This window comes from Oncorhynchus tshawytscha, unplaced genomic scaffold, assembly GCF_018296145.1.
Source record: "Oncorhynchus tshawytscha isolate Ot180627B unplaced genomic scaffold, Otsh_v2.0 Un_scaffold_4_pilon_pilon, whole genome shotgun sequence".
Taxonomy (NCBI): Eukaryota; Metazoa; Chordata; class Actinopteri; order Salmoniformes; family Salmonidae; genus Oncorhynchus; species Oncorhynchus tshawytscha.
Window position 1 is genome coordinate 130,682 of NW_024609834.1, and position 19,470 is coordinate 150,151.

Sequence of the window (19,470 nt, forward strand, 5' to 3'; positions counted from 1 at the left end):
ATGCAACCTTTTAGTGTCAGCCACTTACAATAACCTTTAACACTATTAGAATGCAATTTCATGTAATTATGTGTTTGGACAGCTTGCGGAATGTAAAATTGAGTGAATATGAATACACACCATTAAAGGGATACTTTGTGATTTTGGCAATGAAGCCCTTTATCTTTTATTTTTTTAATTGAACCTTTATTTAGCTAGGCAAGTCAGTTAAGAACAAATTCTTATTTACAATGACAGCCTAGGAACAGTGGGTTAACTGCCTTGTTCAGGGGCAGAACATCCTTGTCAGCTCGGGGATTCGATCTAGCAGCCAACCAACTCGGTTACTGGCCCAACGCTCCAACCACTAGGCTACCTGCCGCCCCTTTTGTCTCTGTATCCAGTATAAAGGAAGTTAGAGGTAGTTTTGTGAGCCAATGCCAACTATCGTTAGCGCAATGACTGGAAGTCTTATGGTATATGCTAGCACTGCAGTTACATAGACTTCCAGTCATTGTGCAAACACTAGTTAGCAATTGCACTAACGTTAGTCAGCAACTTCCTTCAAACTGCACACAGAGACATACAAATGCTATCCATGAATTCATCTGACTCTGAGGAAGCAGATAAAGGGCTTCATTGTCAGAATCCTGAAGTTTCGCTTTAACTAGATATAATTTTTCCAAGTGGGGTCATCTGCATTTTCTAATGTCAATTTGGGGTTGTGTGCAGTGCCATTTTTGTAACGTCTTGTCTAATAATAATGTGCCAATGAATACATTTACAACTAAATCATCCATGAGGTCTGATGGCACATAATGTAGTGGTGCTGTAAAGGTGACTGTGTCATGGAAAATTATTATCTATCTAGGCCAGTCATGTGGTATACTCTGTGTGTGTGTGTGTGTGACTCATACCTTTTGCGCTTGAGCTGTGTGTGTGTGCGCGCGTGCGAGTCCGCAAACATGCCCGATACATTGTAACCACTCCCTTTTTTGATGGACTCTCATGAATGACTACTATACATGACTTCCCATTACAATCTCTTATATCCTTCCACAGACACGTGATGACTTTCTGGGGCAGGTGGATGTACCATTACACCAGATACCGGTGAGCCTAGTGCAAGGAAATACATTATGCAAGTGCTAAATAAACTATGTGGAAACCAATTCTCCTAAATCAACATGTTTCCAATCCCACGTCTAAAGGAGTAGGATAGTCTCTGCTGTTTGGTGTTCCATGTTCTCCTTTAGATATAATTTGTCGGAGATCTGTACACTTTACATAGTTACTTATCTTCACCAATGAAGTGTCATAGGCGCACTCATGTAAACATAAACACCCTCATGTCAGAGTCCTTTCCACAACATTGTCCATAGTTATGGAATTACAGTCCTCCATGTTTGTTACCTTTGCCTTCCTTTTCATAGCATTTACAGCAGACCTACCTTACGGTCTACTGTCTATACAGGACTTGTTTACTGATGATATACAGTTACTGCATGCATAGATGTTATACAGCAAATATCTTTATAGAGCATTTCAACTGTTTAAATACTTTTTTTATTTTTTTTTATTTCAGACAGAAAATCCTAACATTGAAAGGCCATACACATTCAAGGATTTTCTACTTCACCCGAGAAGGTTGGCATTATTTCATGATTATTCAAGCCGCTTATCCTTCCTGGTTTAACATGGTTTACTTTGTGACATTTGTGACTTTGTGACATTTTCCTTGACATTTTTATCACATTCAGTCTTGGCATTGCATAAATTAATTTGAATTATATCTTCGTTCGTGAGTTTGCCTTTCTTTCCTGAGGTGTATAAATTAAGCTGAAATAGCTACTTAAAGTACATATTGATTTTGCCTTGGAGAAAGCTCAATTTCATATTTGAGTCAGTCACAATGATAGATTGTTGGAATGACATTTATTGTGTGTCTAATATTTGATACACCTAAGAGGCTCACATTACTGTTATTTAGAATGTGCACTGTTTCCCATGTATTTTTTGTTAAGTGTTTAGTTTTTGTTTTGTTGCAGTCACAAATCCAGGGTCAAAGGTCATCTCCGTCTGAAGATGACCTACCTACCCAAAAACAACTCAGAGGATGCTGCAGAACAGACTGAAGACATGGATGTAAGACCGCCACCCACCCAACCAACCTGCCCCCTGTCCTCCTGCCCTCTTTGCCCCCTGACCCCCTGAAATGGAAAATTCCCACGTCATCACCCCCCTCCTTTGATTATACAGTGTCTAATCTACGTGCCTTGGCTGTTGCTCAGCCGGCGTGCTTCAGTATATACATGTAACAGCATATTAGTGCTCAGAGCCAGGAGAAAAGACACCAGGCTCGTTTTACCAGTGTCAAGCCAAGATGGCTGATTGCCTGCCATCTCCATCCTGATAGTTATTGATAAAACCAGCCAGTCATCATTCTTGAACATGCTTAATGTAAGCAGTGGCTAGGAACACCATGTCCAAAAGGCCAATCTATATTTGTCTCACCATGGGTCCAGGGCCTTTGATGAATATGCTGACATCTTCCTTAGAATGATTTGAAGCCAAACTCCAGTAAAGTATGAGTCCCTATGCTTGCCACTGAATTTTCTGAGTAGTGGCCAAGACATTGTTTGACTTGAACAAACATGTAGAGGATTTGGGCAATGTTGACATCTGCATGTGCCATGTTGTGTAACAGTTGTTTTTGTTGTGCAGCCTAGTTGGGAGTTTTTAGAGGGCCAGGACATGTCCGGTCCCAGGCACAACCACCTGCTGCCTGCAATGCCCCCTGGCTGGGAGGAGAGGCAGGACAACCTGGGCAGGACCTACTATGTCAACCACGAAACCAGGACCACACAGTGGCACAGGCCCATAGTACAGTAAGTCTGGGGTTCTCCTGTCATGTCTTTATTCTGACAGCTTGAACTTAATCTAGCGCTATTTTAACACTTTGGTAGTATTGGAATACAGTAACACCTGGTTGGTCAAGAGATGAGAAGTTGACTGTGAGTGTGTGTGTTTCCCTATGTAGAGACAGCCAGGTAGAGGCAGAGCAGAGGCAGAACATCCACATGGAGGCGCAGCACGCCTTCACCGCCCGCAGACAGATCTCCGACCAAGAGGACTCCAACGACAGACAACAAGAGTCAACTGAGGTTATTTTCAAGTCGAAATTCAATCAATGTATTGAAAAATTCACATTTAAAGTTAAATGTCACTTTAAATTCAAATTTAATTACAGTTATTCTCCTGAGTTTGACATTGAATTGGAGATGAGATTCTGTTATCTTTTTGTGGTCTCTGGTACGATTATGAAACAACTGTACATGGTGTGCTGTCCAACTATACGATACGACCTACCTAAGGCCCAGACCTATAAGGACCATATCTTACGACCATGTTTTCTGGTCCTAGCCCCTCTCTTTGGAGTCTGCTAACTGAGCAAATGACTAATTGTCAGGATAGTTCAGAGTGACCCTTAACAAGATCAAGTTCACGATCAGGGTGTTCCTCAAAGTCCCCCCTAAAAAAGATTGCCCTACTGAAATCATATCACATGTCAGTTTTATGTAATAACGTCACTCCGTGGCAGAACAAGCAGGTCAGAACTGTTTTCTTAGCTCACAACCAGATGAGAAGACAATGACTTAACACTATCAAGACATCCTTCAGAACAGATGGTAAACTCTTCATGTGTCTTGTTTCTTCTGCTCCAGAGTTGGGAAATCATAACAGAGGATGAGTCCACCTTGTACAACAACCAGCGCTCCCCCCCTCCACCTCACTCCCCCCTGGAGTTTCACTCCTTCTGTGACGAGCTCAGTCGCCTCCAGGCCTTGGGTGCCACATCCGGCAACCGACGTACCTCCCTCCAGGTGAATAATTTACTGGCCAGCGCTGACCGGGCTCCCGTTACCAATCGGCCGACACCCAAGCCAGACTGGGGATATGCTTCCTGAACAGGGTCCTTCCACAGTTCTAAGAAGGGACTGAAAACACACTGTGTTATAACAACACAGCTGTAATCAGTCTCTCCAGTATTTCGCTGGGATTTTTTGTGATATTCAAAAATTATAGATTTTGCTACATCAATTCTAACATTTTACATTTGAATATGCAAAGTTTTTATCTGTGTGGATTGATTGAACCATATTTTGCAGTAAATGGGCACTGCTGATTGGTTGAAATTGCAAGCCCTTGCGTAATATTAAAGAAATTTAATGCAATTGCGGTGTCCTTGAGGGACTTAAATATTTTAGTATTAGACAGGTATTAGTGCCTGTCTAGAGCTGGAGAATATGTGCCTATTAACACGTGTATGGGTAATGACTGTGGTTTCTGTCGTCTTGCTCTCTTCAGCTGCAGGGCCCTTCCAGTCATTCAAGTCACTCCAGTCGCAGAGGCAGTGCCCAGACTCTGACAGTAGAGGAGCACCCTGTTCATCCTGTGGTCAGTCATTCAAGTCACTCCAGTCGCAGAGGCAGTGCCCAGACTCTGACAGTAGAGGAGCACCCTGTTCATCCTGTGGTGTGTGTTACGTTCCCTGAATCCCCTGTGCCCACACACACACACACACCACAGCACAGGGAAGCACAACACTCCTGTATTACAGCAATATTTGTGGGATAGGGTCATCTGAGCTCAGCTTCAGCATGTAAGTGTGGCTTCCATAGTTTTCCCAGATGATGTAAGGACAGTGAGAATGCAGTCATCAGGTTTGAGCATGTAGCTCAGTGATTCAGAGGAAGTTATTGTTCTATTCACTTGAGGTATTGTTGTATGGATTGTTTGATGCCTCTCTCTCTGTTGTTCAATAGTTGTTCGCAACCTCAGCGGGGCTGCCTCCAGGCTGGGAGGAGAAGCAGGATAGTAAGAGCAGACCCTACTACGTCAATCACAACAGCAGGATAACCACTTGGACACGGCCACTCATCCAGGTAGGCTGCATTCCTCCTTTTGCTCTCACTTTCTCTCAAACCACAGTGCACTAAAGAAGTTTTCAAAGTCATGTGAAAAGACAATCAGGACCCACTTAACTTGTGTAGATACAGTGCCATTGGAAAGTATTCAAACCCCTTGACTTTTTCCACATTTTGTTACGTTACAGCCTTATTCTAAAAATGATTAAATAAGTTTTTTTCCCTCATCAATCGACACACAATACCCCATAATGACAAAGCAAAAACCGGTTTCTATAAACTTTTGCTAATTGATTAAAAAAAATATATACAAAAAAATATTACATTTACATAAGTATTCAGACCCCTTACTCAGTACTTTGTTGAAGCACCTTTGGCAGCGATTACAGCATTGAGTACTCTTGGGTATGACGCAACAAGCTTGGCACACCTGTATTTGGGGAGTTTCTCCCATTCTTCTCTGCAGATGCTCTCAAGCTCTGTCAGGTTGGATGGGGAGTGTCGCTGTAAAGCTATTTTCAGGTCTTTCCAGATATGTTCGATCGGGTTCAAGTCCAGGCTCTGGCTGTTGCACTGAAGGACATTCAGAGACTTGTCCTGAAGCTCTGTGTTGTCTTGCCTGTGTTCTTAGGGTCGTTGTTCCAGTCTGGGGTCCTGAGCGCTCTGGAGCAGGTTTTCATCAAGGATCTCTCTGAGCTTTGCGCCGTTCATCTTTGCCTCGATCCTGACTAGTCTCCCATTCCTTGTCACTGAAACACATCCACACAGCATGATGCTGCCACCACCATGCTTCACCGTAGGGATGGCGCCAGGTTTCCTCCAGACGTGACGCTTGGCATTCAGGCCAAATAATTCAATCTTGGTTTCATCAGACCAAGAGACTCTCTTGTTTCTCATGGTCTGGGAGTCTTTAGGTGCCTTTTGGCAAACTCCAAGCGGGCTGTCATGTGCCTTTTACTGAAGAGTGGCTTCTGTCTGGCCACTCGACAAGAAAGGCCTGATTGGTGGAGAGATGCTTGTCCGTCTGGAAGTTTCTCCCATCTCCACAGAGGAACTCTACAGCTCTGTCAGTGACCATCAAGGCCCTTCTCCTCTGACTGCTCAATTTGGCGGGCGACCAGCTCTAAGAAGAGTCTTGGTGGTTCCAAACATCTTCCTTTTAAGAATGATGGAGGCCACTGTGGTCTTGGGGACCTTCAATGCTGCAGAAAGGTTTTGGTATCCTTCCCCAAATCTGTGCCTCAGTACAATCCTCTGTCTGTGCTCTACGGACAATTCCTTCGACCTCATGGCTTGGTGTTTGCTTTGACGTGCACTGTCAACTGTGGAGCCTTTTATATAGACAGGTGTGTGCCTTTCCAAATCATGTCCAATCAATTGAATTTACCACAGGTGGACTCCAAGTTGTAGAAACATGGAGTCAAGGATATTCAATGGAAATGGGATGCACCTGAGCTCAATTTCAAGTCTCATAGCAAAGGGTCTAAATACTTGTGTAAAAAAGGCATTTCTGTTTTCACTTCATCATTATGGGGTATTGTGTGTAGATTGCTGAGGATAATTTAGTATTTAATCAATTTTAGAATACGGCTGTAACGTAACAAAATGTGGAAAAAGTCAAGGGGTCTGAATACTTTCCGAAAGCACTGTAGATAATGTTGATGTAGAATCCAGTTCACCCTCCTATTGAGTATATCAATAGTGTTAATCTTCGTCTCTCCTTCCATGATTCAGATAACCTCAGACGCAGCAGCCCAGGCTGTTCTGTCCCAGAACGCCACTGTGTACCAGCCCCCCATGCTCTCTCCTGAGGGCTCCCCCCAGCACTCCCCCGGCTCACAGAGGGAGTGTGGCTTCATGCCTGCAGGCTGGGAGGTCCGCAATGCCCCCAACGGAAAACCCTTCTTCATCGACCACAACACTAAGACCACTTCCTGGGTGAGAAAGCAAGCACCTGCATACCACCACTCTTAAAATGACATGCAGTACCAGTCAAAAGTTTGGACACACCTACTCATTGAAGGGTTTTTCTTTATTTGTACTATTTTCTACATTGTAGAATAATAATGAAGATGTCAAAACTATGAAATATCATACATGGACTCATGTAGTAACCAAAAGTGTTAAACCAATAAAAATATATTTTATATTAGAGATTCTTCAAAGTAGCCACCCTTTGCCTTGATGAGGCACACTCTTAGCATTCTCTCAACCAGCTTCATGAGGAATGCTTTTCCAACAGTCTTGAAGGAGTTAGCGCATATGCTGAGCACTTGTTGACTACTTTTCCTTGACTCTGCGGTCCAACTCATCCCAAACCATCTCAATTGGGTTGAGGTCGGGTGATTGTGGATGCCAGGTCATCTGATGCAGCACTTCATCACTCTCCTTCGTTAAATAACCCTTACACAGTCTTGGGGTGTGTTTTGGGTCATTATCCTGTTGAAAAACAAATGATAATCCCACTAAGCGCAAACCAGATGGGATGGCAAATTGCTGCAGAATGCTTTGGTGGCCATGGTAACCTTGAGTTCTAAATAAATCACTGACAGTGTCACCAGCAAAGCACCATCACACCTCCTCCATGCTTCACGATGGGAACCACACATGCGGAGATCATCTGTTCTGTGTCTCACAAAGACACGGAGGTTGGAAGCAAAAATCTCAAATTTGGGCTCATCAGACTAAAGGACAGATTTCCACCGGTCTAATGTCCATTGCTCGTGTTTCTTGGCCCAAGCAAGTCTCTTCTTCTTATTGGTGTCCTTGAGTAGTGGTTTCTTTGCAGCAATTCGACCATGAAGATCTGATTCACGTAGTCTCCTCTGAACAGTTGGATGTTGAGGATGTGTCTGTTACTTGGACACTCAAGCATTTATTTGGGCTGTAATTTGAGTGTGTTAACTCTAAGGTAACTCTGGTTCTTCCTTTCCTGTGGCAGTCCTCATGAGAGCCAGTTTTATCATAGCGCTTGATGGTTTTTGTGATTGCACTTGAATTAGCTTTCAAAGTTCTTGACATTTTCTGGATTGACTGACCTTCATGTCTTAAAGTAATGATGGCGTGTCTATTCTCTTTGTTTATTTGAGCTGTTCTTGCCATAATATGGGCTTGGAATTTACCAAATAGGACTATATTCTGTAACCACCCCTACTTTGTCACAACACAACTAATTGTCTCAAACACATTTAAGAAGTTCCACAAATTAACTTTTACCAAGGCACACCTGTTAATTGAAATGCATTCCAGGTGACTACATCATGGAGCTGGTTGAGAGAATGCCAAGAGTGTGCAAATCTGTCATCAAGGCAAAGGGTGGCTACTTTGAAGAATCTCATATTTTTTTAATGATTTGTTTTACACTTTTTTGGTTATTACATGATTCCATATGTGTTATTTCATAGTTGTGATGTCTTCACTATTATTCTACAATGTAGAAAATAGTACAAATAAGGAAAAACCCTTGAATGAGTAGGTGTGTCCAAACTTTTGACTGGTGTCGTTTTTCTTCGTCAGGTCACATGATCAATAAATACCCCCAGGCCCTACCTATAGGGTCTAGTCACGCATCAACATGGCCAGAATGACCAGTTATCCACTGGACAATACTGCCATTCTCACTGCTCCTTCCTGTTTGTGTGACTTATTTCCTTTTTTTATCTGGCTGTGAACAGGAAGACCCCAGGTTGAAGATTCCTGTGCACATGAGGAGGAGACCTTCGCTAGACCCAACTGACCTCGGGCCAATGCCGGTAAGCTTTACAATGATATCATATCCAATAGCATTCTAAGGAGGCAATTAGCAGCCCAGTGTCATGAGCCTCTTAAAGTTGAAAGTTGCTGAGTGAATGGTTGATTTTAAGGGAAAAATTATGTGAGTAATGTTTGTGCTACCCTTATCTTAGCCTGGCTGGGAGGAGAGGGTCCACAGTGATGGGAGGATATTCTACATAGATCACAGTATGTATGACGTACTACAATTTGTCAAAATGTGTGAAAAATGCATATGCCGACTACCAATGCTGAATAAATCTGATGTATTTTCAGACACGAAGAACACACAATGGGATGACCCCAGACTGCAGAATTCAGCCATAACTGGACCAGTAAGTATAGATGATATATATATTTTTTTATAATAATAATTTAAAGCTATAGTTAGAGATTTTTATTTATTAGATTCCGGTAGAGTAATTTTAGGAATGCAATATGGCCCATTCTCTTTTTGGAGTCAGGTTCTCCAGGTTGGCCATAAAACCGAATAATTCATCATGTGTTCATAATTGATTTCCGGTCATTGGATCTCCTATCCTTGTCTATTCTAGGCTGTGCCTTACTCCAGAGACTATAAACAGAAGTATGAATACTTCCGGAAGAAGCTGAAGAAACCGGTGAGCAATGTTTTTCCCAAGACAGGGAATCATTGTAATTACTGAAGGCCCTATGCTCTTAATGTTCTGTTATTACAGCTAAACCTCACAAATAGGTCAGATACACAGCATATTCACACTGTAAAAGCCTATCTTGTCTTTCTCTCAATCATCCTCACAATATCTTCTATGACATTTAGTCCAGCTACATCCCCTGACCTGATGTCCACTCACTCAGCATGCTCTATCTCCAATTCCAGGCTGACATCCCCAACCGCTTTGAGATGAAGCTCAGGCGGAACACCGTGCTAGAGGACTCCTACAGACGAATCCTGTCAATCAAGAGGGCCGATTTCCTGAAGGCGCGGCTGTGGGTGGAGTTTGAGGGAGAGAAGGGCTTGGATTACGGGGGCGTGGCCAGGGAGTGGTTCTTCCTAATCTCCAAGGAGATGTTCAACCCCTATTATGGGCTGTTTGAGTATTCTGCCACGTGAGTCTCTATTTGAATGTGTTAGAATTCCATTTTCAGGCAAGGAAAAATGGAACAGGCCCTTAATGGAGCTGTTAGTGAATAACATCTCTGATATCATTATGAATCATTTTAATGATGGGATATGTTCTGGAATGGATCAGAGAAGGATTTGGATGACTTTAGAGCTGTGTTAAGTTTCTTCTCTGCATGTTCTGGGGCAGGGACAACTACACTCTGCAGATCAACCCCAACTCAGGCCTCTGCAATGAGGACCACCTGTCCTACTTCAAGTTCATTGGCCGTGTGGCAGGCATGGCTGTCTACCATGGAAAGCTGCTGGACGGTGAGTCTCACTGCTGGTGATTTCACTCATGAACTTTGTGTCTGTTAAAAGTTCATTAATTCGTATAATAGTAGTGTGACACGAGTGTGTGTGTGTAGAGAAACTAAGAGCTGAGGACTGCTCTATGCTAGGGCCACAAGGATTAGGCGTGTTGCACAGATCCTGACATGTTTTTTTCTAGCCTTCTTCATCAGGCCTTTCTACAAGATGATGTTGCAGAAGCCCATTACTCTACAGGACATGGAGTCTGTGGTAGGTGCCTAATACTATCTAGATTACTCTCACATCTTCCCATCACCTAATCAGATAGTAGAGACGAGATAAATCAGACATCTATAACAGCAGTGTTTCACCATTAGTGGTAATGGTGTTTGTGTGTTGTTATTTCAGGACAGTGAGTACTTCAACTCCCTGAAGTGGATATTGGAGAATGACCCGATAGACCTGGATCTGAGGTTCACCATAGACGAAGAGCTCTTTGGACAGGTGGGACCTGCTTCCTATTTGTTGTTTGGCCCAAGTATTTTCTGTTCTATCTTGTGCCTATTGACTGAAGGGGTTTTAAAATCGATGCTAAGTGGTACTCTGGTATCAGTCATGCTGACATCACATTTCCTCCTATTTAGACACACCAGCATGAGCTGAAGCCAGGAGGATCTGAAATAGTAGTCACTGATGACAACAAGAAGGAATACATCCAGTAAGCATCAGAGCCCTCTGCTGGTAGAAAGAGGAAACACGCCTCATACTCACTGCCATGTAGTGCTGGTTACCTGTAAGTGACCCACAAGTCACATATATGACGGGTTTGCAAATGGACAATGAAACCACCACCCACCACATGTCTGCATCATTAGATAAATTAGAAATTATTAGGGCTTTTGAATGCTTCCATTTCAAAATAAACAATTTTTTTCAGTCTTGTCATGCAGTGGAGGTTCGTGAACAGGATACTGAAGCAGATGACCGCATTCAAGGAGGTAAACACTAGGTTTTATTGAGATGTTTTGATTGAGTTGTGATAAGATTGAAAGAAACGGTTGACTTATTGCGTGTTCCTCTCTCTTGTCTTAGGGATTCTATGAGTTGATACCCCAGGATCTCATCAAGATCTTTGACGAGAATGAGCTGGAGGTGGGTCTCATTCCTATCATTCTGAGATGTATGCATGACTGAGAGCCTGTCTTTCCAGATCGTTGAGTGATGTTCTGTCTGGGTTTTGTTTTCTCTAGCTCCTGATGTGTGGCCTGGGAGACGTGGATGTGAACGACTGGAGGGAGAACACCAAGTACAAGAATGGCTACTGTCCCAACCAGCCTGTCATCCTGTGGTTCTGGAAGGTAAGAGGATACTCCAGCACTAGAGCAGAAGCCTCTGGATTCTAGAGTGTTTTTGTTAGGGATGCACGGTTTGTTGGTGACCATATCGGTATCGGACGATAATTGGTTAAAAATATTAAAAATATAAAAAAATAACCAATATAATTGGTTAAAAATATATCGACATCTGTCTGATGTGGAGACAAAGGACAATGATGGGGACTGAAATGTATCTGCTATTAGTGGCTGAGACAAACTGAGCGGTCTGTGGCATTTTTTTTTTAAGGTGGTCGGTGCAACTTGAAGAAAAACTCATCCTATGAATTTGGCTTTAGCGTCCAAATGGTTTGAGCTATTAACTATTATTAGCACATTCCTGAAAGTGAAAACTCCCAGGAACACATTGGATAGCGGTAAATATCTGATATCGGCCCAGAATTTCCACATCGGTGCATCCTTAGTTTTTGGGTGAATTCTCAATATTCATTACAGATATTTGAATGATATTTTGTCATTCTCAGACTGTTCTGCTGATGGATGCAGAGAAGCGTATCCGCCTGTTGCAGTTTGTGACTGGCACCTCCCGGGTCCCAATGAATGGCTTTGCAGAGCTCTATGGTGAGTCCTCTTCTCTACTTCTCTGTATTAAGACTCATTTGTATAATACAGGGTACAGTCTAGGTATGCTTTTAACCATTTTGTCATTACATAGATTGATATGAACTTTGAAACATGGATTCTGAGTTATAACCAGAGGTGTTTGTATATGATTCTCTCCTCCTAATCTTGTTTTATGTTATGAAATCACAGGGTCTAACGGACCACAGCTGTTTACCATTGAGCAGTGGGGAACACGAGACAAACTACCTAGAGCCCACACATGGTGAGTAACTAACAATACAGCAGTTCGGCTAATAGTCCTACCTGGTTACTGCAACATGTGCCTTTGAATTTGTTTTTGTTTTACCGTCTACAGCTTCAACCGGCTGGATCTGCCTCCCTATGAGTCGTTTGAGGAGCTGAGGGAGAAGCTACACATCGCCATAGAGAATGCACAAGGCTTTGATGGAGTGGATTAGGGGAGTGTGTGGCCTATGGCGCAGATGTTAAAATGGCAGTTACTGCCAGTGAACTGAGGGCTAGCACCAAGTTTTGTGCTGTAGTTCTGTTTAATGCTGATAAAACACACAATATTCAGGTCCAGACCTGACCTGCCAACCACCTGAAAAGATGGAGAACAATCACAGACAGCAAAGTCTTTGGTGCTCCTCTCTCCTGCACAGTGGAAGGGATGGATGATGAGTGAAAATCACTTCTTAAATCACTCTTGGTCTGTGAAGTTTACAAATAGTTTTTTTGTGTCTCGTAAATATGTATGTATACTTAAACCAGATCTATATACAATTTATCAAATGCATTATATCATACAGATATTACTGTTCATCTATGATAAATATTCTATCATGAGGAGATTGACATTGGACTTCGATATACATTACCGTATATACACTGGTGTCAAAAGCATCCCACAGGGATGCTGGCCCATGACTCCAATGCTTCCCACAGTTGTGTCAAGTTGGCTGAATGTCTTTTGAGTGGTGGACCACGGGAAACTTGAGTGTGAAAAACCAAGCAGTGTTGCAGTTCTTGACACAAACTGGTGCGCCTGGCACCTACAACAATACCACGTTCAAAGGCACATAAATCTTTTGTTTTGCCCATTCACCTTATGAATGGCACACAGACACAATCCATGTATCAAGGCTTAAAAATCCTTCTTTAACCTGTCTCCTCCTCTTCATCTACACTGATTTGAAGTGGATTTAACAAGTGACATCAATAAGGGATAATAGCTTTCAGCTGGATTCACCTGGTCAGTCTATGTCATGGAAAGAGCAGGTGTTCATAATGTTTTTTTTTTTTTTTACAATCACAAAGTATGTGTCTGAGCAATGGACAGTGAATGCACCTTTTGTATAGCTTACTGGGGATATCACAGAACTGACGACTCCACATTAGACTCCATTGAAAAACCATGTTGCCATTGCGCTCTCATTCTTGCACACACACTTGCAAAATATGTTTCCTCTGCTGATTTTTTTTAAATATTCAGTGATGGATGTATTATTTTTTTATTCCACTATTCCAGGGCTCTCAACCCTGTTCCTGGAGTACTACCCTTCTGTAGGTTTTCACCTCAAACCCCAGTTGTAACTAATTAATATAATCAGGAGCGCTGGATTAGGGTTGGACTGAACCTACAGGACAATAGGTCTCCAGAAACAGGGTTGGAGAGCCCTGCTCTATTCATGGATGTTGTAGAGCAGTATAATACTCTATTTTTAGTACATGTATTTTTTTCAAATTGCTCTATGTAATAACTCTATTGAATTAATATCAAGAAATTGATAGTATCAATTCTCAAAGATTTCTGCGAATGTCTTTTTTAGCCTTTGATTATCTTGAGGGAATTAACTGTACATATGCAGTGGTGTGTTCTATCAAAGAATGTATTGTATGAATGGTAGAAAACATATGTTTACACTATCTGGTATGTTTACAGATTGTTGAAGGAAAATATGGTCTTTTTAATTTATCTTAAATCAAAATGTTATAGTTGTGCTTTTATAAGGTAAAGCACTTTGTTTAAAATAAGTTATAAAAGTCTTAGTGTCTTGATCTTTGCCAAACTATCAATTTCAGAATGCATACGTTGAGTATGATTTCATGCTAAAATCCTCTGCTTTTAAGTGCACATTTGACTTGAGTACATTTGACTTGCCATGGAAGAAAAAAAGCACATTTCATTTCACTGGTAATTAAGACTTACATTACAAATGAAGGCATTGTAATTTATCATAGAATTTGATCATCCCAATCTTTGACATGCTCTTATCCTTTAGTTGAATGGATCTATTGTTAACATCCGATACTCTGTCATTCATTATTTTAAGAGATACTTAATTTATATATTGTGTCAAATGTAATTCTGACAACTAAGTGGATTTTCTATCAATGCTTTAATGAAATAAAACTTCTGTATCTTGTTGAAAACATGTTTTGATTGCATGCCAAAGTAAATGCAACATATTTAGAAAATCGAATCAATTGAAAATGCCACCTAATCTTCTTTCATATTATTCTGAACAAAAATATAAACACAACATGTAAAATGTTGGTCCCATGAGCTGAAATAAAAGATCCCAGAAATGAGCCAGATGCACAAAAAGCTTATTTCTCTCAAATATTGGACACAAATATGTTTACATCCCTGTTAATGAGCATTTCTCCTTTGCCAAGATAATCCATCCACCTGACAGGTGTGGCATATCAAGAAGACGATTAAACCGCTTAATCATGACACAGGTGCACCTTGTGCTGGGGACAATAAAAGGCCACTCTAAAATGTGCAGTTTTGTCACAACACATTGCCACCGATGTCTCAAGTTTTGAGGGACCGTGCGATTTGCATGCTGACTGTAGGAATGTCCACCAGAGTTGTTACCAGAGAATGTCATGTTAATTTCTCTACTGCCTCCGACGCCATTTTAGAGAATTTGGCAGTAGGTTCAACCGGCCTCACCACATGTAACCCATGCCAGCCCAGGACTTCCACATCCGGCTTCTCACCTGTGGGATCATCTGAGACTAGTCACCTGGACAGTTGATGGAACTGAGGAGTATGTATGTATGTATGTCTAATAAAGCCCTTTGGTGGGGAAAAACATTCTGATTGGCTGCGCCCCTGCCCAGTTGTGAAATCCATTGATTAGGGCCTAATGAATTTATTTCAATTGACAGATTTCCTTATATGAACTGTAACTCAGTAAAATTGTTGCATGGTGCGTTTATATTTTTGTTCAGTATAGTTGTTCGATATCTACAAGCCAGAGGATTACTTTTATTCTGCACTTTTTGATGACAGAATTAGTCTGTTTTAAGACTAGTTCATTTCTCAAGACATGCAGCTCTTTACTATTCAGTATGTCTCATATGCTCTTTAAGTCAACTGCAATAAGCACTTTTTTTGTTATATACCTTTAAAAAATAGCTTTTTCCCGTCCTCACCAGGATACAGAGGTTTTGTTTGACCACAATGAACACTCCCTACATATTGGCTGTGTTCGAGCGCATCAAATCAGTGATGTAGTGTTAGTCAATTTGGACTGATTCTAACCCTAACTTCATGCACACATCCCAGGTCAACCACAAACCTAACTCTAACACTAGCTTCATGTCCACCATCCAGATGAACCAAAACCCTAACTCCAACCCTAGCTTCATATCCACATCCCAGTTCAACCCTCAACCAAAACCCTAACAGTAGCTTCATGTCCACCATCCAGATCAACCCTCAACCAAAACCCTAACTTCATGCACACATCCCAGTTCAACTCTCAACCAAAACCCTAACACTAACCCTAGCTTCATGTCCACCATCCAGATCAACCCTCAATCAAAACCCTAGCTTCATGTCCACATCCCAGTTCAACCCTAGCCTCAACCACAACCCTAACTGTAGCTTCATGTCCACAATCCAGATCAACCCTCAACCAAAACCCTAACTCTAACCCTGGCTTCATGTCCACATCCCCAAATAAGTGAATGGAAGTCTTCCCCTCTAAAGCAGGCAGGGCTCATTCATACGATTCAGCTTAACCACAACTGTCCTGTTTTCCCCAAAGTGCTGGCTAAAGACCAACACCCCCAGGCTGAAGGGTCAGCTGGTAGGTCACACACAATTCAGGCCAGCCTTTTGGATGCTGCTGGGGTCAGTGAGGATGGGTCTGTATGGAAGCAGGATGACACTGGGCTTGTCCAATAGCAGAAGGCCTTGGATGTGCCGGATACCCCCCTTTTAACCTATTGATCTGGCCCCAGAGCTCGACCTCCATCCATGTGCAGTTCTATCTTCACTCCACCCCCTAACAGTGTCGTGTTGGCAGGTGCCCAAAACCAATTCCTAATCGAACATCCTCAAGAGACCCCCCCCCCCCTTCCCATGTGAGGGGTCACCATAAATGAGGCTGCATATTCACTTTCACATTTTATGTAAGTGCAGGTTAGCCTGGGTCACAAACAAACATCTTTCTAATACAATGATTTGTTAGGACAGTACTGTAGTATATCTCTACGCAGCCTACATGGTGTTATCATGATGGATCACATGGTTGTAGTAATATTACATAAGAGGATCGTAGTGTGTCTGCAATGATTGTTCAGACCAACAAACAATATTAGGCTAAGTGATTTTAGAGTTATTAAAGTCACAAGGCACTATACATTGTAAATCAATGTGAGTTCAAAATTAGCAGATCTTAAATTAGATTTTTTTTTTCAATGAAGAATCATAAGTCCTTGTACTTGCATTTTAACTTGAAATATTTCACGAGTTCAGTTATATTTCCTAAAATAGTTTTGTATCACCACTTTTACACCTTAGCTTTCATCCATTTTCTCTTTGTTGAAGTGCACACCTTGATCCTTGACTGTGAGAATCAGCTTTTGGTTTGGTTATATTTTGGGCTGGGGACACTCAAGGACACAACAGCTGGGCCTCGGGCCCTGCTGCTGAATGAGAGTCCAGAGCAGGGAGGAAGGTCAAACTCACTCCATAATACAACATGGACACTGGATCAATATCTGCATTTAAGCAGCAGCTGTCCTGCTCCTACCAATGCTTCCTGGTAATTGCTGAGCCTAGTTCTCAGTGGTGGGGAGAGTGCCTCATTTCCATAAACAGTTTTTTCTCCTCCAGAGTGACCATTTGCAGTGCAGTTGTCCTGTTTGACATGGAGTGACTTTTACCGGCCCATGTTGAAACAAACACAAATGTATCTATCTTTACCCATATGCCTTAATAAAGGTCTATGTGACCGAAACATTTTCATTTGTCAATTATGTTTAATTACGCAAGTATACACAATGAGTTATTCTACCAGTTCTCTATATCCATGTCGTCACTTTCAAAGTGGGAACATTGGTCAAGATGTTATATGGACCAAATTTTTCAACACCTTCTTTCCGTTGGTCAAGTGTCCCTGAGTTGTCTTAAAACGCATCATACTGGTGTTGGAATACAGCCGTGTCCTTGAGAGCCATTAAAAATAAATGCATGGTGTAAATAGTATATGGCATTGGCAACTGATAGTGTGTAAGGCCAATATGCCAAGAGCTTTTAAAAGTTTTAAGATGTCTGTGTCTGAGCATTATGCAATGGAGGTTGCTTTTTTAATGACACTTCAGAGTTATGTTGGGGGATATCTCACAAAGAAAGTTACTGAATTATTGAGACTAACTGGGAAGTGTTATGATGCTCTGTCAACCTAAACACTTATGATAGGTAATTATCACCACCCTCTTTATTTTCCTCTTGTTCTCTAACTGTGGCTATTATCAGTCTTTACTGCAACTCCTTTGTGTTAGAATACAGACTTGTCATTGAGGGGCATTACAAATAAATGCATGCTTGGAAGACAACATGATAACCAGTGATGGAAAAAGTACCCAATTGTCATACTTAAGTAAAAGTAAAGATACCTTAATAGTAAATGACTCAAGTAAAAGTGAAAGTCATCTGGTAAAAGTCTCAAAGTATTTGTTTTTTGATATACTTAAATATGAAAAGTAAATGTAATTGCTAAAATATACTTAAGTATTTAAAGGAAAAGTATCAATAATTTAAACATCTTTATATTAAGCAAACCAGATGGCCTGATTTTATTTTTTCATTTTTTTTCATTTACTCATAGCCAGGGGGACACTCCAACACTCAGACATAATTTACAAACAAAGCACTTGTGTTTAGTGAGTCCACCAGATGAGGCAGTAGGATAACCAGGTAGGGTCTCTTGATAAGTGTATGAATTGGACCATGTTCCTGTCCTGCTAAGCATTCAAAATGTAACCAGTACTTTTTGAGTGTCAGGGAAAATGTACGGAGTAAAAAGGACATTTTCTTTAGGAATGTAGTGAAGTAAAAGTTGTCAAAAATATAAATAGTGAAGTAAAGTACAGATACCCCAAAAACGACTTAAGTAGTACTTTAAAGTACTGATTATAACTCACCTTGTCAGGTGTAAAATATGTTATATGCTTTGTTGGACCAATATCCTTTTGGCTATACAGTATCTGAAATGAAATGCAATACCTTGGTTAGAGTGGGAATTTGATCTACAGTCTAGCTAGCTGGTATAGGATGGTTCTGAGTAAATCTGAATGGACTTTTGAACAGAATATTGTTGGGATAACCTAATATGAATAAACACACGCACGCACACATAAACATTAGACCCAGAATATAACACGTTGCCCTGGTTCTTTTTACAGACAATATGATAAATTATTTATTGCATATCCAAACTATCCACATGAACTACAACTCCAAAGCCATTTCCACACAAACACACTTTTCCTAAGGAACTGATGCTTACCAGGAATTAAATTCTTAGTAAGCAATAGACCATAGTCACACCTTGCACATTAACAACTGTGAGTTTCATGGTGGGTTTCCTCTAGTCATCATTCAACACTGCACTCAAGGCAGGATAGCTGTGCATAATGCTCCCCAGATCTATGAGGGCATGTGGATCATATTCTCTCAATGATACTCAATCATGTTCCATGGTTGAAACTCTATAGCCTTGTTTATTTAGGTATGTCTATGTCCAGGTGAATTATCATTCTAATTCCCAAGCCTCTTAGTTATCATTGAATTATCATTGATCCTGATGAGTCATCAAAGTAAAGGTCTGCTCCATGTTGTCAAAAGGCATAAGGGAAATTAACAAACCATATGCATTAATCGCACAGATGTGTTGTATGCATTAACTTTCGTGTATTAACTTTACAGTAACACCTGACCAAAGTATACCTGCTATGGCACTCATAAAAAAATAGAAGTGATCAAGATGTTGGCCTGTGTATTGATTCGCCGACTGATGGTGGCAAAGGAACTCTCCCATACATCTTCCCCATGAATTACTCAACCGTAGAACACAGCACTGGGTGGGGTGACGTCCATCTGCTCCGAGGAAAAAGTAATCCCTGCTGCGATCAG

The 19,470-nt window shown here is 41.4% G+C and overlaps 1 protein-coding gene across 5 annotated transcripts in view; it reads left to right on the forward strand.

The window, feature by feature from the left end:
- LOC112249194 (E3 ubiquitin-protein ligase NEDD4-like) overlaps positions 1–12,810 on the forward strand; it is a 50,188-nt gene extending 37,378 nt beyond the window's left edge. For 2 of the 5 annotated variants that reach the window (XM_024418938.2, XM_024418936.2), the window contains 24 exons: positions 1,042–1,092; positions 1,565–1,626; positions 2,028–2,124; positions 2,704–2,867; positions 3,020–3,143; positions 3,705–3,863; positions 4,348–4,515; positions 4,806–4,925; positions 6,642–6,845; positions 8,582–8,659; positions 8,813–8,867; positions 8,955–9,013; positions 9,233–9,298; positions 9,538–9,767; positions 9,971–10,092; positions 10,274–10,344; positions 10,483–10,578; positions 10,719–10,792; positions 11,012–11,072; positions 11,167–11,226; positions 11,325–11,432; positions 11,933–12,029; positions 12,222–12,294; positions 12,388–12,810. In XM_024418938.2, the coding sequence (XP_024274706.1) occupies positions 1,042–1,092; positions 1,565–1,626; positions 2,028–2,124; positions 2,704–2,867; positions 3,020–3,143; positions 3,705–3,863; positions 4,348–4,515; positions 4,806–4,925; positions 6,642–6,845; positions 8,582–8,659; positions 8,813–8,867; positions 8,955–9,013; positions 9,233–9,298; positions 9,538–9,767; positions 9,971–10,092; positions 10,274–10,344; positions 10,483–10,578; positions 10,719–10,792; positions 11,012–11,072; positions 11,167–11,226; positions 11,325–11,432; positions 11,933–12,029; positions 12,222–12,294; positions 12,388–12,490 (2,502 nt within the window). In that variant the 3' untranslated portion in view covers positions 12,491–12,810. The remainder of the gene's footprint in view (positions 1–1,041; positions 1,093–1,564; positions 1,627–2,027; positions 2,125–2,703; positions 2,868–3,019; positions 3,144–3,704; positions 3,864–4,347; positions 4,516–4,805; positions 4,926–6,641; positions 6,846–8,581; positions 8,660–8,812; positions 8,868–8,954; positions 9,014–9,232; positions 9,299–9,537; positions 9,768–9,970; positions 10,093–10,273; positions 10,345–10,482; positions 10,579–10,718; positions 10,793–11,011; positions 11,073–11,166; positions 11,227–11,324; positions 11,433–11,932; positions 12,030–12,221; positions 12,295–12,387) is intronic. The other 3 variants (XM_042319595.1, XM_042319593.1, XM_042319594.1) reach the window with 2 other exon arrangements.
- Positions 12,811–19,470: the final 6,660 nt, after the last annotated feature.